This window comes from Akebia trifoliata, chromosome 5 (genome assembly GCF_017979445.1).
Source record: "Akebia trifoliata isolate Shusen 1 chromosome 5, ASM1797944v1, whole genome shotgun sequence".
In the NCBI taxonomy this organism is placed as follows: Eukaryota; Viridiplantae; Streptophyta; class Magnoliopsida; order Ranunculales; family Lardizabalaceae; genus Akebia; species Akebia trifoliata.
This window is the reverse complement of record NC_141379.1, coordinates 29,722,429-29,749,562: the sequence shown is the minus strand read 5'-3', so window position 1 is coordinate 29,749,562 and position 27,134 is coordinate 29,722,429. Positions and strand designations below refer to the sequence as shown.

Here is a 27,134-nt window from a genome sequence, read left to right as displayed (position 1 = left end):
CCTCCTATTTCCAACCAAATTACTCTTGAGGTGCACCTTGATGAACTTTGCCCCCACATTGCAATATGAATGGGTGTCCAATGACAACTTCCCTTTAGGATAGGCTGTTCCATTCAAATAATCTGCGTACTTGGATTTGTGTCACAAATTGAATACATGACACCTCTGCGCAATAGTAAACTCATGGGCGTATATAGGCCTTTAAATGACATTAGGGTTATAGTAAGAACCTATGTCACGATCCGACCTTGAAGTAGGAGAAAGAACTTAAGTATTTCATGGGCCTAAGGTCGAACCTTTTGAGCAGATCTATCATTTGGCCCTAGGATAGGTTTACTTAATTTTATAGAAAATATATCTGACATTATTGTTAGTTTATAGCTCTAATTTGAGTTTTTTTTTTTGGGTGTATCTTGTAGTCGGGTGTGTGGGTCCACCATAGGGGTTTGGATCAGGATTGACATTTTTGGGTGTTTGTACAACTTCTGGGGGGGTTTCAAGTTCAGAAACCCTATAAAGTGTTGTATTTTTGTGATTTTCATAAATAAAGGACTATCATCACTGCCCATGGACTTGAGCAATTTTGTCGAACCACGTAAATATCTTGTGTTCTTTGTTTTCTTTATTTTAATCTTCGTATTTTATAAATCTTGATCAGTCGTTTGTAGGGAATTTTCCGTAACGATTATATCATTTGCATTAAGCCTAGTGTTATCACCATCCTACAGTAGTTCTGCCATTATTTTCTCTTATTCATGGTTTTCAATCTTGGTTTCTCATCTCGTCTCAGTCACAGACAATATTGAGATTATTCAGGCGATGTAGTTTTTCATTTTGCTATTTTGTGAAAATTAGAAAGAAGAATTTCTCTCACAAGTGCCAACTAGTTTAGTTGATAAATTCTTTTGGTGATCATATACTAGAGACTTGAATTCAAATCCTACTAACATGGAGTTACTATACTCATTAAATAAAGAAAGGATTATCGATTAAACAAAAGAAGAAGAATAAGAATTTTGTCCATGTATTCTTTCATTCAAAAATGATACCGAGACGCACTTTCAAGAACTCAAAAAGTGATATGCTTCAACATCCTTTTTAGAAAACTACTTGTACGCCTTTATTTTAAGTGTTCTTCATTCAATTCTAATATAAATCTCTCTCACTTTCTCTCAAAACCCATTTGATTTTATTTATTTATTTTTTTTTCGGATAAATTTCGGATATTTTCGGATAATTTTCGAATTGTAGATTTCATATTCGAATCGGATAATATCGGATATCCGATAATTTATTCGGATACGAATTCGAATATTCGTTAGTGCTATCCGATCGGATTCGAATTCGAATTCGGATAGTATTAAAAAATTTCGAATTCGAATTCGGATATACCACTATCCGATCGGATATCTATCCGTTGACAGCCCTAGTTTCATGTGCTTTTATTAGAAAAAAATTAAAATTCCAAACTCCTAACGGTTCAGAAATTTCCTCTCCACCAACCCAATCACCCTTTCTTTTCGTTTACAGCTTACAGAAATTTCAAAGTATAAATTCGCTGTTAAGAAATTTCTGTATCAAACTGTATACCAATGGCATCACGCCGCGTGTAATAAAAATAAATAAATAAATTGGTTGGTGGAGAGAAAATTTGTAAGCTTAGCGTTAATGTAATTTTCCTTTTGATTATAGTTATAATTTCTTTAGCGAAACATCCGTGAAAGCAACTCCTCACACTTTTTAAATATTTGAAAAGACGACTAACGGAAAGAGAGAGAGGAAGTCAAAGTCCGTAGACCGGGCTCCAGAATCCAGAGGCAGAGTTTGGTTTGGTTTTAATTTCGTTTTGATTTTTTTTTTTCCATTTATGTTTCCTTCAAATCCCACAAACCCTAGGACACAGTTTTAGAAGAGAGAGAGAGAGATCTGCTTGATTTCGCCATGGCTGAGATTGTGAAAGAGAGTTGGAGAAATTATCTGTTACAATTACAGCTCCACCCTCTCAGAACAAAAGTAGGTTCGGAAGCTCAGAATTTCAACAAAAAAATAAATTATATTCTTGGTTAAGTTTTACATATGAGTCTGTTTTGAGAATTTCTGGTATGTTTTTTTGATTTGATCTCTTAATATAGTTTTATTTTTGTTGATGCTTTGTTAGGCAATTACAGCAGGAGTTTTAGCTGGTTGTAGTGATGCAACAGCGCAAAAGATTTCTGGAATCAAAAAGCTTCAATTGAGAAGATTGCTTCTTATTATGGTATATAGAAATTCAACTGTTTTCTATTTCTAGGGTTTATTCTAATCTGATTTATTTGTTTGTTCTTTTGCTGATTGTATTAGTTCTTAAAAGATTGTTGAATTTTTTGGTATCCACATGTTTCAAAAGTTCATAGATGATTAGATCATTTATTGATCATGATTTTTGTGGGTTTTCTGTTTATTTTGATATATATAAAAATAAAAATAAAAATCTTTGCAGCTCTATGGATTTGCATACGCGGGGCCGTTTGGGCACTTCCTTCACAAACTGATGGATTACATTTTCAAGGGGAAGAAAGGCAATGAAACTGTTGCTAAGAAGGTAACTTCAATCAGTTTTAATGTTTTCTTAGTTATAATTTCTCGATGATAGTTGTTTATCTTTTCGAAAAATTACACTTGATTTGGAACCTCAATTTGTAGTAATTTCTATTTTAAATAATTGGGTGCTCAATTTATTGGTTGTACACTGCATCACAACAATATGGACACAAGATCAATTCCAAGTTTTATTGATTGATTCAAATTGGGGTTTGTATTGACTTATTCAACATTCTAATAAAATATTGGCCTTAGCATAGGATTTGTCAAATCTCCTCAACAGGACTGATCGGCCAAGTTGACCCAGTATGATCAGCCGGTCCATACTAGACTTATAACGTTCAAAAGAAGATGAAGGAAAAAAATGCGTTCTATGTGCTCCAGTAAGGAGATTTTATTTTTCTTCTCTATCTTTTTTCTTGGAGAGATGTGTTTGCTTTGCAAACACCCACAGTTGCACTGCAACAAAAAAGAAAAACAAGTGAAAACTATCAAAACCAAGGTGTAAGACAAATCTGAAAATTTTGCTAAAATGAAAATTTGAATATTTTATACTTTAAATGGGTTGTTAATCGCTTAATAGTATGGATTTGTGATTATTTGGGAATTAACACAATTTACGGCAGACTGTGGGGGACATTGGCATGTGTCGATGGCTCAATTTGTACTGGTGGATGAGTGGCCTAGCTAAGTTAGTAGCCACGTGTAATTTTCCAAAACACCAATCAAAGGAGATTTCCTACTAAAAATATTTTAAATGCGCGCAGACTCTTACCCAAACTCTGTTTTTTTATATCTTTGTGATTTTTATTTATTTTTTATTTTTTATGCAGTTTTGTGTGATGCCAGTTTGGTATGGGTAACCGGCTGACCCAACTTGGGATTTTTGCTGCCTGACTGTTTTCAAATTTTGGTTTTTTTAAAGTGATACCAACTTACCATACGATAGAAAAGGAAAAAAAAAAAAAAACAGAAAACTAATCTTATATCTTGTGGTTTTTACATGGAAACTCAGTGTTTAATTCTTATAGTATTATCTATTTATTAATAGCAAGAACATATTTGAAAAACTGAAGTTTTGTTCTTTTAGGTGTTGTTGGAACAATTGACCTCTTCCCCTTGGAACAACATGCTTTTCATGATGTATTATGGTTTGGTAGTTGAAGGTACGTACTTATAATCTTTTATGAATGTCTGGTGAACACCCATCATAAAACAATTTCGTCTTTAATCCCATCTTAAAATTGATGACTTCATGAATTGTGTAAAACCACTTAGCTTCAATTTTAGAAAATTCCCAGCATATGTTATTTTTTCACAATTTTCTTTTAATTATTCAACTTTGCTTCTCAAATGTTTCCTCATTTTGCAATGAAAATTTTATATGGTTTGTTTAATATTTACCTTAATTGGCTATCAGGGCTTCATCTATTTTCATTTTTTAATTGTTAAAGCATTTGGAGTTTCAAGTTCCAACATATTTCAAATTTAGAGTTTAGCTCTCTTATTTTGTTGAGGCATACACCATCCCTTATTGAGGAAAAAAGCCTCACTTATGCACACATATTTTGAAAATGATCATTATATGATTAATTGTTATATTTCAGTTTTCTATGGGTTTGAGATAGTCCCACATCATTGACAACTCACGTGATAATCCACGACACTTTTATCTATTCTAGCAAGGTAATGTCCATGCATGGGTGCATGTGTTTTCATGGCAGAGACCAGCTCTGTTTATTTGCAAGATTCTTTTGGATTTTTTATTTTTTCCATATTTTTCAGTAATTTTACACAATAGTATTTTTCTTTTGGTTTTTGTCTTCCATAGATTGGGCATCTGTCCAACTGTTATACTCCTATCATTTGCTCAAATTGCCTGGCTATATGTATGTAGGGCAGAGGGCTTATCCTAACTTGTGTCTTTTAGTATGTCCAATTCTATGTTGACTTGGTTCTCTTTTCTTACATTTGGTTTCTTTACCTACTGAACATTTTATCTGATCATTTCATCTTTACTCTTTCTCACTTTTTCTAGTTTAATAATAAATTCAATTAGTTCAATAGGTTTAGGTTTCTATTTAACAGCACTATTCAATTTTTTATTTCACTGCTTGCATCAACACAATCCTTATCTCTGAATCTCATTTCCTGTGTATCTCTCACTTGTCAGTGTCATCTGCAATCCCTAGTTCTAATTCCAACAAGGCCTTAAATTCAGGCATTGGTTTCATCTTGAAGGAACCAGGATACACTTTTACTCTTTCAAACTAAAATTTGCAAAACTCAGCTTCTATTTGAATCATTGCCCTTCTTAATGACAAGAGAAATCTTCTGTTAATAATTTCTCTCTTTTGCTTCAGTTGTTACTGTGGCTGTAATTTTTCTCATAAAAAATAGAGAATGTGTCTGTGCTCTCAGTTGGTATCAGCCATTCTTTTCACATATGTGTTGTTTCTAATTACAACCACAGCTCTTTATTCCCCCCACCCACACACACACACAAAAAAACAAAACAAAACAAAAAAGGAAATATGTATCAGCCATTTTACATGTTTTTTTTTGGCATTCAACATCTTGTAATTAGTTACTGAGATGATTTATGTGCTTGTAACAACTATATGGAGGACTGATTGTAATATTCTATGGCTGAAGCTGTATTTTATATCTAGAAGATTTGGGGCAGACCGGAGAAATGGAACCAGGACTGTTTTATGTATATAATACTCTTTCGGTTGCAAGTTGTGCTTCTTAATATTAATAAAATTTGGTCATGTAGAAAGGTCATTTAATTGGGAATAAAGTTCAATAGGACTGCCTTTCAATTGTCTACACTGTGCATGCACAATGATACACACACATATACAAATACAAACAAACAACATTTACACATTAACTGTCACAAGTTAATGAAGTATAGCCTATCAATGCCAATATTGTTTGGTCATGTAGGAAGACCATGGAGTTTAGTCAGGAATAAAGTCAGAAAGGACTACCCTTCTATTCAATTGACAGCATGGAAGGTATGAAATGGTGAACCATCTTTATTATATACTGAAAAGAAATTAATGCAATTTGTCAACAAAAAAAAATCAGATAAAAAATAACTGAATGGTAGACATACTTAAACTAATGTGGTGTAATTGCAGTTTTGGCCTATGGTTGGCTGGGTGAACTACCAATATATGCCACCGCAGTTCCGTGTCGTGTTTCACAGCTTTGTTGCCTCATGCTGGTAAAAACACCTCTCACTTCCTTCTGTTTATCTCTCTTGAATCTTTCAATTACATATCCCTTCCAATACATGTGCATGCGTAATATATTTGAAAATGTTTGAGGTAGATGTCTGTGGATGGCTGTGCTAGTAATGATAACAAATTTGAAGTGGGGAAGAATGTCTAAAATATCTAACTTTGGTTAAAACCGACAACACACAATGATAATTTTTTGCATAATACGCAACCTTTAATAAAGAGCATCACTAAGTGGGTTCCAAAAAATTACCTGAAACCCAAATGGTTTAAAAACACAAATGGTTAATTGAAAGGAACAGAATTGCACATTCCAATTCTTAAATGATTCAGTTTCTAGTAAGATTTCCATCTTTAGGTTAGATTTTTCCAAACAATTTCCCCGTTTAATTTCAAAGATGAAGGCTTATAAAAATTGCCCAGAATTACAAATGTGGGGTGAAGAAGTGATTTTGAATAGAATTTCCATCTGTTCTGCTTCTGGAATTGGTGGGGATACTTTGACTTCTGCTCTTCTCTACATGCCATGTTCAATTAGGAATTTAATTATCTACATCGAAGAAAGGTTGACTAAATTTTTCTTGATGACATCTTTAGTAGAGATCACTAAGTGGTTTCCAAACAGTTAAACCACAATAGGTCCCTCTTCAGTTAGGAATGTAATTTTATACATCATAGAAAAGATTAGTCGGTCATGAAATAATGTGTCAAAAAAAGGAGGCATTTGGAATTTGGAAGGAGAGAAATGTGAGCCTTTGGAAACTTCTTCCACTTCACAATTTTTGGGGTACTTGGAAGGAAAGTAATAGGAAGATCTTTGTAGGGGAGGAGAGAGAATCTCATGGCATCATCATATCCAATAAAAAATATAGTATTTCAATGGGCATCATAAAACAAAGGGTTCAGTTGAGTGTTTAGTTTCGTTCTTATCCTCATTTCCAATTATAAATTGCAATTTAACAGGTTTTTGCTTGTTTGTTTGGTAGATGGGTGCAGGTCTTCTCAACCTCCTCTTTATGTGTACAATATTTCTCATCTTAAATAAAATTCTTGACCTTCTCACAAAGGCAATAAAAAATAGAAGAACAAACTCACACCCACCCACAGCAAAAACAGAGAGATGTACATGGTTTAGTGATGCCTGCGTAGACAGATGAGATAAGAGCAATTTACAACGCTTGAGAGAAATTACAACCCTGTATTTCTTACTAAATCTTCAGTCCTCGCAAACCATGAAACCACCCTAGTTTTCTTATTCAATCTCAGTCTCCTTGTAATCTAAAACAAGCTACATTACTATTCACTTGAAACCCGAACTATTAAAATTGCCTCTTGCCTATGAAAAAAGGGGAATTTTTGCTAATGAACTATTATATTATATTTTTGGTCGATTGTCCACTTGGATGCATGGCTGCTACTCTAATTTTGGAACATTAGAAACTGATTTTCTCAGTCCCATTCCATGTTTCATGAATGATACATGCTTATGTAACGATTTTTACTGATTCTATCTTGTTTTGCTTGAAATTTCAGGGCGATATTTCTGAATCTAAAAGCGCGAACTGTTACCCTTAAAAAGGCTTAGGGAAGGGGAAAGAAGATCATTTCAACCAGCTACTTTGTCTTTCTTTTCTTTTTTATTGGCTTGGTTTTCCCCCATTTTCTTAAAACTTGTTATACTTTTTTTTCTTCCTAAAAGATCTACTATGTTCTATGTTTTGTAATTAATGGTGATGGGGTCATGAGTGCATGGTTTTTTCAAACCTGGTATCTCATCTTCCCTCAGCACCTACAAAGATCGACATGACTCGGATGATTCATTGCACCCACCTAAAACACATTTTGGAGTGGGTTGTATAGAAGAAAGTGGGTGCATGAAGCATAAAGTTGGGTGCAAATAGAACGGTCCTTTATATAAATAATAATTACGTTATCCTCCTGTTTGTCGACTTCTTCTTCTTTTATTTTTTATTTTTTAAGATTAGAGAGAGAGAGAGAGAGAGAGAGAGAGAGAGAGAGAGAGAGAGAGGGGGGGGGGGGGGGGGGGGTTAGGCAGACCCTCAATCAGAAGAAAAGAAACTACACTCTGTCATAGGCATGCCCAATGGTATCCTTAAAAATAATATTCCTTAGCTTACTAGGGAGATCCATAGGATCCAAGATGGAACTACCTAGAGAAGTCCTATGATAGGTTAAAAAGTTTGCAGTTTTGTTGGTTTCCCTCTAGCAAAACCTGAAATCGATCCTTTGAAAATCAGTTGCTCTTGTCTTGATAGCTTTCACCAGTCTTTCTTCTTGTCGTGGAACTTTGCTCTTTTCATTGATGCACTCAATAGCAATTTTGGAGTCATTTCAGACCTTTAGGGACGTAATATTTAGGGTGGTTGCCATGGTCAAACCCTTCAAGATGGCGTGAAGCTCATAGGCATGGACAGACCTCCCTTGCGTCTTCTTGGCATAGACTGACTATTCTACCATTGTGGTATTTGATGATTCCACCTTCTCCTCCTGCCTCGCCCCAAGGGACCCATCCGTGTTGAGCACATGGAAGCATGCAGGAGTAGGCTACCACTTACATCTTATAGGCCTTCTAAGCTTGAATCTTGGGTTCAGGCACCAAGAGGACATGAAACATTTATTAAAAGCATTGTCTTGAGTGCTGGGTCCATGCCTTCAATCTTCAGCTGCACATCGCACACAATTAAGCTTTCAATAAGGTTCTGGGGCATGTAGCTATTCTTGAACAGATATCTGCACCTCTTGAGCCAAAGGTGGTGGATGAATGCATTGTATGCCAATTTCTTGATTGTGAGCTAAGATTTTTTTTTTTTTTTACTTTCATGATGTTGCTCAACCAATCTATTTCAGCATTCCAGTCCCTATTAGTCTGCCTTATGTTACATTTTCTAAGAAGGCTTTGCCATAAGCTGTAAGAGTATTCGCATCCAAGAAATAGGCTTTCTTCTTTGATCTGCAGAAGTTGGATAATTGTCCTTTTGTCATTGTCTTTAATCCCTGCACAATAAATACTGCTCTTATTGACATTTATCTCAAGGCCTGAGACCATTCCAAACCATGCCAAAGCTTCCTTGACTGCCCCTGCTGATGCCTTTGAAAAAAATCATCATATCGTCTGCGAAAATTAGATGGTTGAACTCGGGGTGCTTACACTTGTTCATCAGCTTCAGCTTGCCTTTACTGGTAAGCTCCATTAGCTTGGCTAACAATAACTCCATGACCAACACAAAAAGGTAGGGGGAAAGGGGGTCTCCTTACCTGATGCCTCTCCTCCCAGCAAAATAATCTTTAAGGCTCCCATTGATTGGCACCGAATACATTGGCGACATATCCAAGCAATGAAGCTATTTGGGAACTTCATCTTCTCCAGGCAATGAATGATCACCTCCCAGGATACTGAGTCATATGCTTTCCTTAGACCGATTTTCTCAGCACATCTAGGTGGGCCGCTGTCCCTGTGCATGTTCCTGATGGACCTTCCTTTGATAAAGGCTGATTTGTAGGGGATGACAAGCTCATTAAGGATGTCTTTGCGCCTATTGGCTAAGACCTTCGAGATGCATTTGTAGATGACATTGCAGCATGCTTTGGGCCTGTAGTCCTCTATCAAGCTTGGTTTGTCAATCTTGGAGATGAGAGTTAAGGCTGTGGCGTTGATCTCTCTCACAGATTTCCCTGTCTGGAAGTAGTATTTAATCGTTGCCACCATGTCCTTCTTAATGATATTCCTGTTTGTCATCTTCTGTGTCCAATCTTAGTGGCTCTTCATAACACTCTAAATCATCAGTATCACCAACATTTGAGGAATCAAAATTTTAAAATTATGACTTAGTTTTTAGTTTTGGGTAGGGATGATCATAAAGTAAATAACATTAACATTTTCTTACCAAGATTAAAAATAAAAATAAAAATTTCACTAAAACATTCTTTTTGTCCAGTTATACGGTTTGGTTTTGTTTTTTGGTTTGATGACGGGGGGTATCCGAACTTACGTCCAACTAGGGGGACCAAAAGAGCCAGGGCCGGAGCCAAGGCATATGGGTCCCTCTCTTGGGCATGTGCAACGTCCACACATCACACGCATGGGGTAAGCGAGGGTATGCCCTTGCAGGTGGCCAAGAGGAAATACTGTTCATACTGGGTATCATGTGCAGTTATAAATTCCTCTTGCAAATCAAAATTGGAATTTAAATTCAATCTGATAACAATTGGATCTGAATCAGATTGGATCAAATCCAATTTGTTATGCTAAATATAAATAAATTTTATTTATGTACAAAATACCTAATATAATTTAAGAATAATGATTTTCTGATGCCCCATCACAGAACAGTAGGCCATTTGCCTCAAGATATGTAGAATCATAAATCTTTTTCTTATGTATCTCGAGGCAAATAATCTATGATGCTGTGATGAGGGCATATGTCAACTTGATAGGTTATTAAAAACGGTTCGTATGTAGGATCAGATTTAGCCATAGTTGTAGTATTTAAGCACATTTTAATATTTGAGAACAAAAGTGTGCCAAACATGCGTACCATCACATGGTCAGAGTGATAGTGGCACGTGCCAGTCTATGGTTCAATTTTCTTTTATCAGTAAGTGTTTTTCAAAGTCCTTATCATGTGAAGTATGCCAAGTTACTCAGAAGTGCTTTGTTTTGGTGCATGTGTGGAACGACGACAAATACAATAAGATCACAAGATAAACGAGACATAAAAAAATATATTGAGTTAGGTGTGAAGTTTGGTTTGATGGACCGATTTACAGTTAAACATTTCAAAAGTATGTCTCATTTTTACTAAAATCATCAATCTTAGCTTAATAAAAGAAATAATGATTTTCTGACGCCCCCTGTGACACACTCCACAGGAGGTGGCATGCGTTAGAATCATATATTCTTTTCATTGGGATACACAATTGCACATATTTATTAGGATGTACAGTTGTGTATCCCGAGAAAAATCTATGATTCTAATCTATGCCATGTTAAGGGGTATCAGAAAATCACGACTTCAATAAAAGAATCTTTACTATTATAATGAGAGAAGGTAGAGTAGAAGTGGTTCTATACAAAAATTTGAGATCATAAATGTCTTCTTTTTATAGTAAAATTTAATATAACGAGAGTCATTTTGAAAAAAAAAAATTTGCAAACTACATAAGCTCATTGCTTAGTTTTCAAAAATACAAAAATACACCTTTTTACCATGTAATGTTGTTAAACACTTTAATCAATATTTTAAATTAGAAATAAGGACTTTTGATATTTGGGCGTTTGGACATGCCACCTTCTAGTCTTTAGTATTATAATGAGAGAAGGCCTACAAGAAGTGGTTCCACACCATATTACTCAGAAGTGCTTTGGTACATGTGTGGAGCCATGACGAATACAATAAGATCACAAGATAAACGAGATATGAAAAAGATATTGAGTTAGGTGAGAAGTTTGGTTTGAAGGACCGAATTTACATTTATACATTTTAAAAGTATGTCTCATTTTAATAAAATCATTCATGTTTCGCTTAATAAAAAAATCTTTACAATTATAATGAGAGAAGACGGAGTAAAAGCAGCTTGACATCAAAATTTGAGTGGTCATAAATACCTTCTTTTTATAGTAAAATTTAATATAATCAAAGGTTATTTTGGAAAAAAAATTGCAAACCACATAACTTTGCATATTTTTCGAAAATACAAAAGTATCCCTTTTTACTATGTAATGTTCTTAAACACTTTAATCAATATTTTAAGTTACAAATAAGTCCTTTTGATACTTGCATGTGCACATGCCACCTTCAAGCCTTTACCATTATAATGAGAGAAGCCTGAGTAGAAGTGGTTCCACACCAAAATTTGGATTCCTAAAAAAAGCTAAAGTGGTTTGATACCAAAATTTGGAAGACTTGAAGTGTCCCTAACATTTACTTTTGACCATATTATTATTAGGGTCATTTTCATCAAAAAATAATAAAATTACAATCCCACGACTCCTAAAATTAGGTTCGCTTTCTAAATTACAAAAACCATCTGTTTAAAATTCTCTTAATTAATATTTTAGATTACAAAATGGCCTTTTCAATATAAAATTTCAATCCAACCAATGTGATTAAGTTAGTTAATTTCTAAAATTAATCATGCATAAACCTTAATTTTTGTAATACATTTGTGTTTGCACATTGATACATATTTCAAAAGTATGCTCTTTTTTACTAAAACTATATCTTTTTAGTTTAAAAAAGTCAAAAAAATAAGAGTGCGGTGCCCACCTTACCCATGGCCATGAGAGAGAATACTGAATCTAAAAATGGAAAATGTGGGTGAAAATGATACTAATTGCACCCTATTGATCCATAACAACAAGTAGTGCATACAATTTATTTTAAAGGGAAAAAAAGATGGCCGATTTTATAATATCAAAATGCAATAAAAAGATATAGTTTACTAGAAGTTTTGAGAAATTTTACAGGTTTGTTATTTAGAGTCGACTCAACTCCATTCGATGCAAAGAGAGAGAAAGGAGAGGGGGAATAATTAGTTACTCGCTCAAATCATCTTTTGAACGTGTTGGAGATGTTCTTATTGGTTTTTTTAATCATCTCTCCTCTTGTATGCTCGATTTAGTACTGTGAAATCTCAACCATTAGTTTGGGGCTTTGGGTCATCCAATGCCCTTGTGTAAATGTCTTATATTCTATCGTGGTTCATTGAATGGTAGGGTTACAAGGCCAATGCCCCCCTGTTGGGAGTCAGCGGGCAAGAGTGATGTGTGCAATGCCTCTTTCCTAAGGGCTCGGGCTGGAGACCCCTGGCCAAATTTTTTTAGGATTATGAAAAAGGCACTTATGTTATAATATTTTCTTAAGGGATTTTAATTTTTGCGAGATGGATGCATTTTAGCACAACTCCGGATTTTATAAATAGAGATCTCTAGGACTGTAAAACATGAGACAATAGTGATTGTTCTTGATCTGATTCGTAGATGTGGGCACATTGTCGAACCACGTAAATCATTGTATTTTGTGTGCGATTCATGATCTCTTTGATGTTTCGTTTTTCACAAGCAGGCTTTGGCCTAGCAAGATTGGACCTCAATCTTGTAATTCATGGCATAAATAAATGTAAATGTGAGAGATATTTCAAAATCTATGAACCTTGAGATTTGTGTTATAATTTGTTCTTATCTTCATTTTTTTTTAATTCTGCACAATAAGCTCTTCAAAGGCATGATACTTGCCAAACCCGCTTCAATGTTGCAAGTAGAATAATAATGTAACACATTTGTTAACAAAATATCCCCTCGGTTCTAAAATTTGTAAATCTCCCCATGGGTGGTTCGAAAATTTAAACAATTGGTTCTAAGAAAATTAACCCTCAATTGTATATTATTTATCGGTTTTCAATTAATCAAACCATTATATCTATAGAAATTTTGGTTGGACCAGGTATGACCATCAATCCGATCTGAATTTTAAGAAAATAGAAGTACAAACCTGAAACCAACTATCTATATGGATTGCATGCCCACGTGTACGCAAACACAAATCGTATATACAAGATCAAATGTCACGGGGATGTAGAACACAAAATTCTAAGAACTCTTAAAAAAATAAAAAGAAATAAAATCTTATTTTGAAGTTCATTGACTTCCACTCTTCCAAGCCTTTGATCATGTCCAAAAACTATTTTATTAAAACTATACCAAACCACAAGCAGGGCAGAGCCAGGATTTTGCTCATGTGGGGACAACCAAGAGTAGAAAAATAAAATGTGGCGGCAACTAAGAGTGGAAAAAAAAAATGTGAGGACAATAGTGGTAAATATCCACCCATGGGTTGCCTAAGTGGTAAGGGCGAACACGTGACGTGTGGGTTAGGCGCACGTCATGGGTTCGATTCCCCTCTTGAATTTTTCTCATGATTTAACTGGGGGACCATGGCGGTGGGTTGCTGTGGTAGTCCTCCCCAAGATTAGTTGTAGTGCGCGCAAGTTGGCCCGGACACTCAGTTAGCAAAAAAAAAAAAGACAATAGTGGTAAATTTGTTTATCCACCTGTACATTAATCCATAGAATTTGAAAATCCGTGTGTGTGTGTGTGTGTGTGTGTGTGTGTGTGTGTGTGTGTGTGTGTGTGGGTGGGGGTGGGGGGTGGGGAATGCCAGCTTGTGGGACTCATGGCTTATATTTGAAGTATCCAACCATATTTTGAGTGTCTCTTCACATGATGATCATTGTTACCAAAAGAATGAACAAATCATTGTCTGATTAAATAGACTAACACCACATAACATACATTTAAGTTTTAGCTCTCTATAAGTAAATAACAATTATTTTTTTCCTTATAGTGCCCAACTAACGCTACTATGGGGGTAGAGAATAAGTTTAAACTTTTACTAGAAGTGGTCTTCGACTGGGGTTAGACGATTTTTGGACAAACTCTTAGTAATGGTTAGATGATTCTGAATAATCCAATCTTTTTTTTTTTTTTTTCACAAATGAATAAATAATAAAACCCATTCCTTCTAAGATTACATGCACACATGCATGCATACATACATGCCCATTAACCAAACAAATTGCTTCTATCATTTGTTAATATAGTTTAATGGTTTGATTTTATATCAGAGAGAGAATCAAAGATTTTCAAATTGAAAATAACTCACAAAGCTTGGTTTGGATTTATATGAGAGAGAGAGAGAGAATCAAATATTTTCAAACTGAAAGAACAGAAAATAACAAATGGGTTTCCAACTCTTACTGAATTTAAACCTTAAAAACTTAAAAACCCATTAAAAAAGAAAAAAAAAAAAAAAGACAAAACAACATTTGATCTATCGCTCTTTCATCTCTAGATTTTCCATTCTTTCTTGAGTTCTTTTCTTCACTGCCCGCCCTCACGAAACGAGTTATTCTTGCGTGCGCAAGGTTGCAAGAAGAGAAAAACTTCAGCCAATTATATCTGACCACGTGTCCCCATTGATTCAATTATTACCTGTCACATCTGAATCCACCGTGCGAGTTGCGTTGGGTTGACAATACTTGGTATGTGGACCCCATCGCTCTTAATCAGGTTCGCCACTTCAGCGTAGCTCCTATGCTTCATGACTGGCGCGGCTGCTTTCGTCTCGGCTCGTCCCTTTACATATCTAGCTGACACTGGAACGGCTTCAGCTCGAGCCGGATCCCATTTCTGACCAAACAACGTACCTTTAGTGAGAAACTCATGAGCCAGATACCCGGCTAAGAGCCGATTATCAGCTCTCTGCTCGTCTTTATTAGCCGTCATCGTAGTTGTTTTTGACGCTTTATTAACAGCGTCAAGAAAATGAACGCTTTCTCTCTCTTTACGCTTTCTTGACACCCCAAGCGTCAAAACACCCGGAGAGTGTGTTGTTGAGTTTGACATCGCTGATTCGCTGTCGAGACCTGAGTGGCTGATTCTTGATTAAATGCCACGTCAGCGCAAAAGCGTCATTTTTTAAACCCACATTTAACGGAAGAAACTGGTCGCTAGGTTAACGTCAAACGTAATTTTATTTAGGACAAAGGGGTAGAATAGTAAATTTAATTTGGGGTTAGGCGACGACGTTGGATCTGGGTGGATGGACGGAAATCAGACGTGTATGACGGGAAAGAAAGGGGTCTATGGGCGGTGGTTAAAGGGGTGGCGCCGCTGGGGAAGGGTTGGGCGTTTGAGAGAGAGAAAGATGAGAGAGAAGGGAGAAGAGAGAAGAGAGAAGAGAGAGAGAGAGAGAGAGATGTTGAGGAGATTTTGGTGTGGAGAGAGGTGAGAAGGAAGCGAGGGTTTTTTATTTATAGCGTTGGTATTTATTAAGTACCCATCTTATCCTGAAAAATATCTCTTTTTACCATTGTGTCTGTTACAATGGGAAATTACACTTAGGGGTAATTTAGAAATGACAATCCATGTTTTGATGAATATTAGAGATACCACTCTGTGTTTTCAACCTGATGACATCCTTTTGACTCAGGTCTTTCTTCTCTAAGTTCAATGAAAATGACTTAAATGCCTTCAATTTCTACTAAAATTAGTTATTTTCAAGGGAGTAGATCCTACTCTATATCCCGATTTTTTTTGTAGCTCTCTGTAGTTAATATCTACATTTGAGGGTGCGCCATATCATCAAGATCCAATCATTTAAATTTAGGAGTCCAGTGACCATCCATTTCAACACTTGATCGTAGTTAAAAAAATGAATATATATATTTCAAATTTGATCTAAGCCATGAACACAAGAAGACTGAGTTGTTATTTTTTTAAAATTTGATGTTTTGAGGACTATAGAACACAAGTTACAGAGGAAACGCTCCCTAATTTCAACCTATTTTTTACCTTTTTTTTTTTTTACTTTTTTTGGCAACCTTAAGTTCCCATCTTTAATCTTCTAAAGTTAAGAACAAGACAGACTCTTTAGAGAAGTAGAAGGATGGATTTTTTTTATACAAAAATTGAAGGATTTTTATAAGATATTGAAAACAATATATTTTAGGATAACTATATACTTAATCTTAAAATTCCATCTCCAATCTTCAAATCTTAAGAATAAGATTTTTAAAGATTGATGATTTCTTGAATAGAAATATCAAGGGTTTTAAAACAAGACATTGAGCACAATGGACCGTGCACAAGATTGACTTAGTCAAAATAATATACCTCCTATCAACAACTTGAAGATGAAAGATTTTTGGGAGAAAAATCAAGGAATTTTGAGTACACAATGAATATAAGGGTATTTAGGTCATTTTATTTTAAACACACAAAACCCAAGTCAAGGAGGGCATGTCATGAATTTAAAATGGGGGTATCTCTAATTATTAAAATGTGGAGGGGTATATCTAAATTACTAAGGCTCCCTCTTCATTCCTAAAGATTGGTGCGGTTTTGTAGACCTCATTTATAACGAAATCAAATCTCAGACGTTTGTTCATTGGGGAGACTGGAACGTTTTGAGGCCATATATAAATACAAATTAAATTTTTGTTGTCCTTTCTGACAAAAACTTAAAAGTTTTGGATGATAGGAAACGTATCTTAAATGACCATTTTACCCACACAAGCCAATATCTTACCAAAGACATTCATGCTCGAGTGACCTCAGCTCAGCTGGGGACATCTTGACGTGGTGTTGCTAGCATGCCCGTAAATGCATTTTACTCGTATCTCGAAGAAATGCAATTATAAGTATACGTGTCATCACGTCAAGATGTTCTCGCGTGTCCCCCCACTAAGGTCACTCTAGTATTAATCTTCTTGAAATTCTATTGGCACTCCAACTTTTACTTATTATCCATCAATAATTAAATTATATTTTCACTTCCAAACTAAAATTTAACACACTCATTTTAAATAGAGATCGGATCGTATGAACCTAGGGTGGAAGATTGAAATCCTCCTCTCATACCTCAATGCTTGCTAGGTAAATCACAGTTCAAGGAAATTTTGAAAAAGAGAGATTTTAGACATTAATTCCTTGGATTATAGCTTACATGGCAATGTTTGAAGTGTGAAGGAGGATTTCTAACCTCCATACGATCCACACTCTTTACATTAAGAGTTAATGTTTCGATGTCAAAATTTGCTTCCTAAAACTTGCACAAGAAAAAAAGAAGATCAAATTGACACTAATGTTTGATCTCTCAATGTTGATCTCATGTTCTATTATCTTCAATATCTCTCCATCAAAAAGATGAAAACACCCAACCTAGCATTCTCACCCTATTAATTTCTTATTTTTTTTAAGAGTGATTCTAGTGCCATACCAACTTTGCTAACAACACTCCAATTCATATGTAAATCATTATAGAATTAACACCGATCTTTGGGTGTTGTGGCAATAAAAGCTCTGTATTTCAAATTGGGTGAATCTCCATTTCATGCACTCAATATGATGAAATTCCGAGTTTAGTACACTGGTCATTTTATTTCCCATAACATGCATTCGTCATTTTTATAACCTATGAACCCATGAGTTCGGCATTTTTAATATCTACAAATTCGTAGATAAATCAGAGATTTCATTGATTATAAAAAGTGACGAATTCACCCGAAAATGCATATTTTGGGAATTAAAATGAAAAGTGTACCGAAACCTAAATTTGGGCATAAGTTATGCAAGTTTTGGGAAATTTTCCTTTCAAATTTAGTTGGGGTCTAATAAGTAGAAGTTAGGGTGCCAATGTAAGTTCTTTTGTCTTTAACTAGATGTTATCTACTTATATCATAAAGTAAGATGGTGACATAGCCCTAGATAACATTTCCACGTGGCCATAGCAATTCAATATTGGTTGATATTCGAAAATTAGTTCAAATATTTAAGTACACGTTTAAAATGTATGAATAAAATTGTCTTTTTTAATTACATATTTAATGCACATTTAAACCAGTGGATATGTAGATCAAACCTATTGAATGGGTCATAAAGCCCCAGACCTAACCATATAGCCAATATTATAGAATCTCAGCCCACCATAAAGCCGAAAGGTAAACCATAGAGCCCAAGATTATAGAATCTCAGCCCACCCATTAACTCAGCATGGGCATAATGATATAGTCTACAGATGGATTTGATGCCCATGGGCCCAGATCCGAAAAAACACTCCTTATCAAGTGGTTAGAAATTACCAATGTGGATTGGGTTTTTGGTGGGTACCCCAAAAGGCCAGCTTGATTTTAAGAAACTTTTAGTTTTAGAAAATTTATTGCATTTCACATTATTCAATATAAAAAATATACATATTTTACTAAAAATAGAAATACTAATTTATAAACAGAAATTATATTGGTACAACAACTTATACCAATTTGATCATGGATCAGCCTAATTCAATCCAGTAAAAGCCTAAAATTAGGGGTGTAAAAAGCCCATGAGCCCAATGTCTTACCTGACCCGACCCAACCTAAAGTTGGGTTGATCTGAGCCAGGGCCTTGACTTTGGAAGCACAGTCCCAAAGCAGCCCATTAAGACCAATCTGACTAGGCCCAACTTATAGTTTACTACTCCCAACAATTGGATTTTCAGAAATTCGACTGTTGGTGTTAATTATTAACACCCACTCCCCATCAGTCAAAAAAAAAAAAATGTTAAAATATTATTTTATTATGACCTAAATACCCTTATTTTCATCGATATTATTATTGTTGAAATGATATCATTTGATCTCAAAGAGGTTAAATAAACTAAATTTATACCCTTATTTTATTTATGACTATTTTTAAGAGATAAATGAGATCATTTGACCTTAAATTTTTTATCAATACCCCTAGCTCCAATTTTTTCCTGACCAAATTTTAACAAATCTTCTCCCTCTACTAAACTACTAAATCAATTAATTTGATTATTGATTCAATATTTAAATTTTCCCAGACAATCATCAATTGAGTACTCGCACGACAGTGGCATATGTAGATCAAGGATGTTAGATTTGATTTGAAGCTCATATCAATCTCCATGTGTCCCATGTCAATGCAAGATTGGTACAATATTTATTTTTTAAATGCTTATTTGCCAATTATGCAAATAATTAACTTGTAATTATTAAACCCTAGTCCGAACTCTGGCCTAAACTTAATGAGTAGAAAATTGCCGACTCTAGTTTGCAGGCTCAATACCATTAATTGCTTTAACCCTTATTTTTTTGGGCGGGCCTTGCCGTGACAGCCAACTAATGGGCCCAAAGACAGCCCTAATTAAATGGGTGTGGAATGGGTGGGTGATATTTAGGGTAATTTGTTAGGCAGGCCCATTTTTTTTTAGGGAAAATTACTTAAAGGACCATTGCAGAAGGGTTTCTTTTTAAATAGTCCCTAAGTTTTGTGCGGTACGTTGATAGAACATTTAGTAAACTTTTTCTTTCTTAATGGTTCCTCGTTACTGGCAAACTCACTGTTTTTTTATTTACTATCGAGTTCACCACTTTTTATTACTGTCGAACTCAACGTTTTTTTATTTAGTGTCGAGTTCACAATTTTTACTGTTTAGTTCACCACTTTTTTTTACTGTTGAACTTGACGCTTTTTAATTACTATCGAGTTCACCACTTTTTAAATAAAAAGTGGTGAACTCGACACAAGTAAAACCCACCCATTTTCAATTTTCGAGTTTCACCGACTAAAATACATGGAAAGATCAACTAAAAACTTGAGATAGCGCCTTGTTTAGATGATTTCAACCCAAAAGAATCATTCTCGATCGAAGTTCATTCAAAAATTAAGAAAAAAAAAAAAAAAAAAACCCTTGAAAATAGCTTCTTCTTTCTTAAATCCTTTTTGGTGAAATGAAGTCTCCAAAACTCGGTTGAGATATCAAAAATTCAATTTTTGGATGAAAATGATGAGTTCGAACATTTAGGGTCTTCAATTGTAAAAAATGTTGGAGCTAAGGTCCAGTGACCATTTAAAAAGAAAAGGTTTACTAAATGTCCTGCCATGATACCGTTGAAAACTTAGAGACTGTTTAGAAAGAAACCCTTCCGTGAGTTTTTCTACCATTGTTCATAGCTAATAAAATTGATGCAGCAAATACAAATATAGTTAAGACTATCGAAGTATTGTTCCAAGAAATGTTAAATAGGAATCATGTAGAAGAAATGGAAGGTTTTATAACTTTATAGTTTATATTATGTTCATACATTGAAGATGACCTACTAGTCAAGGGTTCTCACCTTGAGAGAGAGAGAGAGAGAGAGAGAGAGAGAGAGAGAGAGAGAATATATATCTTTATGGTTTTAAAAACCAGAAATACGAAGATCATGTGCATGAATGTCTGTCCCTTAATCAACACTTAAACTGCACCGATGCGTCATGATATATAAATGTGAACATTTAACAATTCCAATGGTTTGCAACTAAACATGCATGATCTCTATTCCTATATAAAGCCTGCGAATTGAGCATTGAAATTACATAAGTAAGTTTTCACAAAAGACCCTCCAAGTTCAAGATGATCCCTCGTCGTCGTCCGAGGTTTGATATTTCGTGTCTGCTTTGTTTTAATGTTCTTATAGTGAGTGTTGTTGCCAAAAATATTGAGAGTGTGAAGACCAGTGATGAGAAGTTCCTCAACTTTGGTAAGGGAGGTGGATTTGGTATGGGTGGTTGGATTGGAGGAGGCGCTGGTACCAGTGGTAATCAAGGAATAGGTTGGGTGGCTGGTGGTGGATTTGTAAGTAATGGTGGACATGGAAAGGATGGAGGTGGCGGTGCAGGAGGTGGAATTGGTAAGGGTGGTGGTGGCAGAATTGGTGAGGGTGGTGGTACCGGTGCAAGTGGTGGAATTGTTAATGGTCAAGTTGGTGGTGGTGGTACAAGTGGTGGAGTTGGTAGCGGCTACAATGGTGGATTTGGTAATGGTAGTCGAATAGGAGGCAACAATGGTAATGGTGCCGGTGGTGGTATATTTGGTAACAGTGGAAGAGGAGGCGTCGGTGGTGGGCTAGGTAAGGGTGGTGCAATAGGAGGTGGAATAGGTAAAGATGGTGGCATTGGTGGTGGCATTGGAAAAGGTAGAGGTCGTGGGGGAGGACGTGGCAGATTTGGTAAAGGTGTTAGTTTTCGTGGAGGTTTCCGTAAAGGAGGTGGATTAGGTGGAGGGGGGGTTGGTGGGGGAATAGGCAAAGGTTGGGGCGGTGGCATTGGTGGTGGATTTGGTATAGGTGGAGGAATCGGTGGAGGGTCTGGAGGAGGAATTGGTGGGGGATTCGGCAAAGGTGGGGGTGGTGGCATTGGTGGTGGATTTGGCAAAGTTGGCAGAGGGATCGGTAGAGCGTTTGGAGGTGGGATTGGTGGAGGATTCGGCAAAGGTTGGGTTGGTGGCATTGGTGGTGGACTTGGCGGAGGGATCGGTGGAGGGTCTGAAGGTGGGATTGGTGGTGGATTTGGCAAGGGTTCAAGTGGTGGCATTGGTGGTGGATTTGGAATCAGTGATGGGTTTGGAAATGGTGGTGGAATTGGTGGAGGGTCTGGAAGAGGGATTGGTGGGGGATTTGGCAATGGTGGGGGTGGTGGCATTGGTAAAGGTGGAAGATTAATTGGTGGTGGAATTGGCGGAGGGATCGGTGGATGGTCTGGAGGTGGGATTGGTAAGGGATTCGGCAAAGGTTGGGGTGGTGGCATTGGTGGAGGTGTAGGTGGTAGGTTCGGCCATAAAGTTGGTAGCTTTGGTGGTAGTGGTCGACGATTTATTAAAGGAAGATTTGGTGGGAGAATTGGCCAAGCTGAGGGACATGGAGGACATCACTGAAGTTCTATGTTCCATGGAAGCAAGCCAACAAAGTTTCTCTTTCTTCTACTATATGATATTAGAACTTAGGACTTACAAGTATCTTATGAAAATTAATATAAAGTTGGTGCAATTTATTTTGTCCCGTGTTTGATTTAAATCTTGATTTTGGATTTCCTCCATTTTGGAATCCAATTTGGTTTCGTAGGTGGTATGTCAGAGAAACTATGTAATTCATGTTTTTATTTATTTAATACTTCACTTGCTTTACAAAATAAACTACTACAATTATCAAGTAGCATCTAATTTTTTGGATTAATTTAAAGTTTAGTATACAACTGATTGTGGATACTAAACTGCACCTGTTCTAAGTTCTAACAGAAGAAAGCAGGTCCAGTGCTACAGATTCATACAGGTTACTGTCAACAAACAATCTTGATTATCTTTGTTCATTCTCTTGAGTCTTGCCATCTTTTCATGAGAACATATTCTACACTAAGAAGGAAACCTTCTTAATTATTAACCAAGGAAGATCTAATTATATATTTCAAAGTAAATATATATTCAAAAGGGAGGAAAGCTATAAAACCATTCCTAAGGACAATTAATTTGCTGGGCATCGAAAATTGAGAAAAAGATTTTTGCCGGAAAATGTAAATTTTAGACGCTTCATTGCATATTTTTGTGGAATATTTTTGCATGATTCTTCGACCATTTTCTTTTTTTGCTAAGCAATTGGGCCGGATAACAACGTACCTACCTGATAGAGGAAAACCCCCATCAAATTCGAGGGATTCGCCTACTATAAAGCTACTCCCACCCACTTATTCTAAACCAACTAATACCCATCTCAGGATTACTCAATCCAAGTCTAGACATTAGAACCAATTGAATTTAAGTTTTTTTAATTAAAAAAAGCAATTTTTTTTTATAAAGAAGTAAAATGAAGATAGAAGTATGGTAAGGTTTGGATGAATGGTTAAACTAGCGACAGGAATTGCTCCCATTGGTTGTGTATTCGAAATTGTGTGGCCTCGTAAGGAGGATCTTGTTGAATGTAGGGAAAATTACATGGGATCAGGACGTGTGACCATATGGATTAATCTCATCCAAAAGGGTTTGGGGAAACCTTGCGATATTAAAAAACAAGAAAAAGAAGAAGATAAAGTAAAATGACTCCTCTGAGTTTGAGAGACCTTGCATCCCCTTCCCTCCTCTCGTCCATTTTCCTTACTGGGAAACTTCTCTACATAGTCTTGCAGATCACTACCACTATGTGAAAAATGGAAAATTTGACAAGAAAAATTTTAGAAATCAAATTTTGACGGCCCAAGGCCATTGAAATTTTTTATGTTCCCCAAGTTTTAATTTTTAATTATTCCCAAAGAAAATTGACCAAATCTGATAAATACGAAATAAGGTGTCTCCATCGATGTTGTGGCTACTTAAATACTGTTCACACAAAAAAAATTTAATAGTGTAATGGTTCGTTAGCGATTAAAATCATGATTAAAAAATATATAATCCATTTTGAAAATTAAATTTTAACGATTTTATACTTTATACTACAATGGTCAATATTAGAATATTGCATATGGTGGGTATCCCCATCCATCGGTAGAGACTAATCCCATGGTCACACACACCACCCCCTCAGAAATTCCTACGTACAATTGGTTGAGTCGAGGATCAAATGGACCCTGGAGCGTGGCTCTGAGGAGGTGACATGCCCCCTTGACGTATGCCTTCTTCTCTAGAACTAAGATAAATAACCTAAATGGCTTCATTTTCAATCCTCTTTTTTTTTTAACCCCTTGTTTTCAACCCTAGGATACTATTTTCTTCAACCTTCAAAACCGAATTAAACAAGGTAGAATTTTTTGAGAAGTAGAAATATAGATTTTTGGGTCGAAAAATCATGGACTTCTACAAAACATTTCTTTTAAAGACAATGGATTGAAGAGGGGGTTGAATAGGTTAAAAACAGTCCTAGAGATTAACAGCTTGAAAATGAAGGCTCTTTAGGTAAACTCACCTTCATTCATAAGATTTCCTTTCCTTCAAATCTCAAGAATAAGATAGAATTTTTTTATAGAAAAATCAGGGGTAATGATGGATTGAACATTGAAGTTCAAAACTTGAAGATGACAAATTTTCTAGGAGAAAAATCAAGGGGTGTTAGGCTCGAGGTCAAAAATAAGGGCATTTAGGTCATTTTATGTTACTCTCGAACAAAACTAAGTCAAGGGGCATGTGTTATCAGTTTGAAAATACGGATGTCTCTAATATTGAACAAAACATTGAGGGCTTAGGAAAAAAGAGATCTGCTATTGGGGTAGCCCAACTTTTACTTATTACATTCCAATTGAAAATAGAAAAGAGATATTTCCCAAAAAATGCACAACTTATGACAAAATTTTGGTTCTGGTACATTGTTCATTTTAATTCTTGAAATATGTTTTTCCAATGAATTCATCACTTTATAATTAACAAATTTGTTGATAAATTACCAACGAGATCACTAATATGGCAAAAGCACTGGCGTTTTATCAACGAACTTGTTGATTATAAAAGTGACGAATTACTAGAAAAACTTTTTTTAAGAATTAATCTGATGAACAGTGTATCGGACTGGGAATTTTGTCATATTCAATGTATGAAATGGAGATTCACATAATAAAAAACATAAGTGAATGGTTGATAATAAGTAGAAGTTGGGTGCCAATAGAAACTCTCTCTCTCTCTCTCTCTCTCTCTCTCTCTCTCTTAAATCTCTATTTTTGGGGTTTAGGGTTTTGTAAAATGTTGAAATAATAATTTGAGCCAAACCTTTGTAATGTTTTAATCGTGTGTTTTAATCTTTAATTGAGGTGTCATAATAATTTAAGAAACTAGGGTATAATAAGTAAAAGTTGGGGGGGTGCCAATAGCAGTTCTTGAAAAAAATCATCCATAAAAATCTAAAAACATAATTTCTAAACAAAAAAAATTTTACGCTGAAATAACAGTGTTGCATGAGGTTATTATAATCATCAAAACATGTGTGTAGGTAAAGTAGTGCCTTGGACGTGAGTATTGTTTTTAGTTTAGAAAATTGATGCAGCCAAGATAAGGAAGGGCTTCTAACTTTATATTATAGATGCCACATACATGCATGTCATCACGTATTGAGAATGACACACCAGTGAGAAAGAGAGGATAATCCCTATATAAAGCCTTGCATCAAGCTTTAAAATCACATAAATGAGTTTTCAGAAAGGTTAAAAAAGCCTCCAGTATGACTCATGGTCCTCTGAGAACTGTTATTTTATTTCTGCTTTGTTTTAATGCTATTGTAGTGAGTGTCGTTGCCAGACATGGGAGTGTGAAGAATCGTGGTGTCAAGTTTGTTAGCAGTGGTAAGGGAAGCGGATCAATTGGAGAGTTCAATGATGGTGGTAGTGGGGGTGCCGGGTTCGGTGGTGGAGGTGGTGCAATTGGAGGTGGCACAGGTTCTGGTGGCAACCCTGAAATAGGTGGTGGTGTCGGTGGTGACTTTGGTAAGGGTGGTGGAATTGGAGGTAGTGCTGGTGGTGGATTTGGTACGGGTGGTGGAGTCGGTGGTGGGGCTGGTGATGGGTTTGGTAATGGTAGAGGTATCGGTAGTGGCACTGGCGGTGAAATTGGTCAAGGTGGTGGAGTCGGTAACATTAGGGGAACCGGTGGTGGCATAGGTGGTGGAATTGGTCAAGGTGGTGGAATTGGTGGTGGTGGTAGATTTGGTAATGTTGGGGCAACCGGTGGTGGCATTGGTGATGGAGTTGGTCAGGGTCATGGAGTCGGTGGTGGTCGAGGTGGTAGTGCCAGAGGTGGGATTGGTAACATTGGCGGAAATGGTGGTGGGGTTGATCAAGGCGGAGGAGTTGGTGTAGGAGGTGGTACGTTTAAAGGTGGTGGCGTTGGCAGTCCTGGTGGTTTTGGGAAAGGCGTGGGTAGTGGCATTGGTGGAGGCTTTGGTAAATACAGTGGAGGAATCAGAGGTGGGATTGGTGTAGGATTTGGCAAAGGTGGGGTGTCAGTATCGGATGTTGATTTGGTTAGAGTGGAGGTGGTGGTGGCGGCACCGGTGGTGGATTTGGTAAGAGTGGATGTCGCGGTGCACCGAGTGGGCTTACCCAATTAAGATGACCGGAGTTGGAGTAGGTATAAGAAGGAATATAGGAGATGATCGAATTAAGTAAAGAAAAGAAAAGAGTTGAGGTATGAACCATATAGTGAACTTACCCAATGTTCATCTGTTATATTTTTTGAGATTTCATCGTAAAGTAATAAATAATATATAGAAGAAAAACCAACTTTATAATTTTTAGCTAAACAATCAATGAGAATTGTATAAAAGAGAAAATTATATAAATAATATTAAGGGCATACCCCTAAATATTACATAGACCGAATGTCGAAAAGGCATGATAAACATCTTTTAGGAAATTTCAAATTATGTTGAGCCATTGTGACTCAATGTGAGATTTGATATATTTTCCCAAGTTATGACTTTCTTTCTTAATAAACTCTCTGAAAACTCCATTATGTTTCTGTTCTAAGATCTTTCTATGCTGAGAATTATATAGAATTTTTTGTTTTTTTCAATAAAGATGACTATAAAAATCCAACATGGATTGGAGTTGTTTTCAATCTCTTATTATGATGTATGATCATAATAAGAGAGATGGTGACATGGCATGTTCTGCTGAAGTCAAACATAGCTCCCCAGAAAATAATGTTTCACATAATCCTAACGTGGCAAATTAGTTGGATATGTTGCATAAGCTTAGGAGAATAAAGTTGCAATTATTCCATAACAAGAAATAACTTATTATGATCACAATGTAAGGTTCCTACACATGGGAAGAAATAACTTCTACACAAGGCAGTGACGGTGCACTCATGCCCAAAGACAAATCAGACTAAATTAAATTGGAAAAGAATAATGATTTCTTGACTCCCCCTCTAACATACGCCCCATCACAAAATCATGGATCATTTGCCTTGGGATACGTAAAATCATAAA

The 27,134-nt window shown here is 35.9% G+C and overlaps 3 protein-coding genes across 3 annotated transcripts; all 3 read left to right on the top strand.

Annotated features, from left to right (window-relative positions):
• The first annotated feature begins 1,760 nt into the window (after nucleotides 1-1,760).
• Nucleotides 1,761-7,780, top strand: LOC147402063 (Peroxisomal membrane 22 kDa (Mpv17/PMP22) family protein). The gene is made up of 7 exons (XM_086443573.1): nucleotides 1,761-2,013; nucleotides 2,159-2,257; nucleotides 2,480-2,581; nucleotides 3,671-3,746; nucleotides 5,533-5,603; nucleotides 5,730-5,815; nucleotides 7,365-7,780. Exons 1-7 carry the CDS (start codon nucleotides 1,942-1,944, stop codon nucleotides 7,414-7,416), a joined length of 558 nt encoding a protein of 185 aa, XP_086299699.1. The 5' UTR covers nucleotides 1,761-1,941; the 3' UTR covers nucleotides 7,417-7,780.
• Nucleotides 7,781-20,755: 12,975 nt separating this feature from the next.
• LOC147402062 (uncharacterized) lies at nucleotides 20,756-22,108 on the top strand. Its single transcript, XM_086444475.1, has one exon. The coding sequence runs from the start codon at nucleotides 20,810-20,812 to the stop codon at nucleotides 22,106-22,108; it is 1,299 nt and encodes a 432-aa protein (XP_086300601.1). The 5' UTR covers nucleotides 20,756-20,809.
• Nucleotides 22,109-25,345: 3,237 nt separating this feature from the next.
• LOC147402061 (uncharacterized) lies at nucleotides 25,346-26,284 on the top strand. The gene has a single exon (XM_086441603.1). The coding sequence runs from the start codon at nucleotides 25,365-25,367 to the stop codon at nucleotides 26,247-26,249; it is 885 nt and encodes a 294-aa protein (XP_086297729.1). The 5' UTR covers nucleotides 25,346-25,364; the 3' UTR covers nucleotides 26,250-26,284.
• Nucleotides 26,285-27,134: the final 850 nt, after the last annotated feature.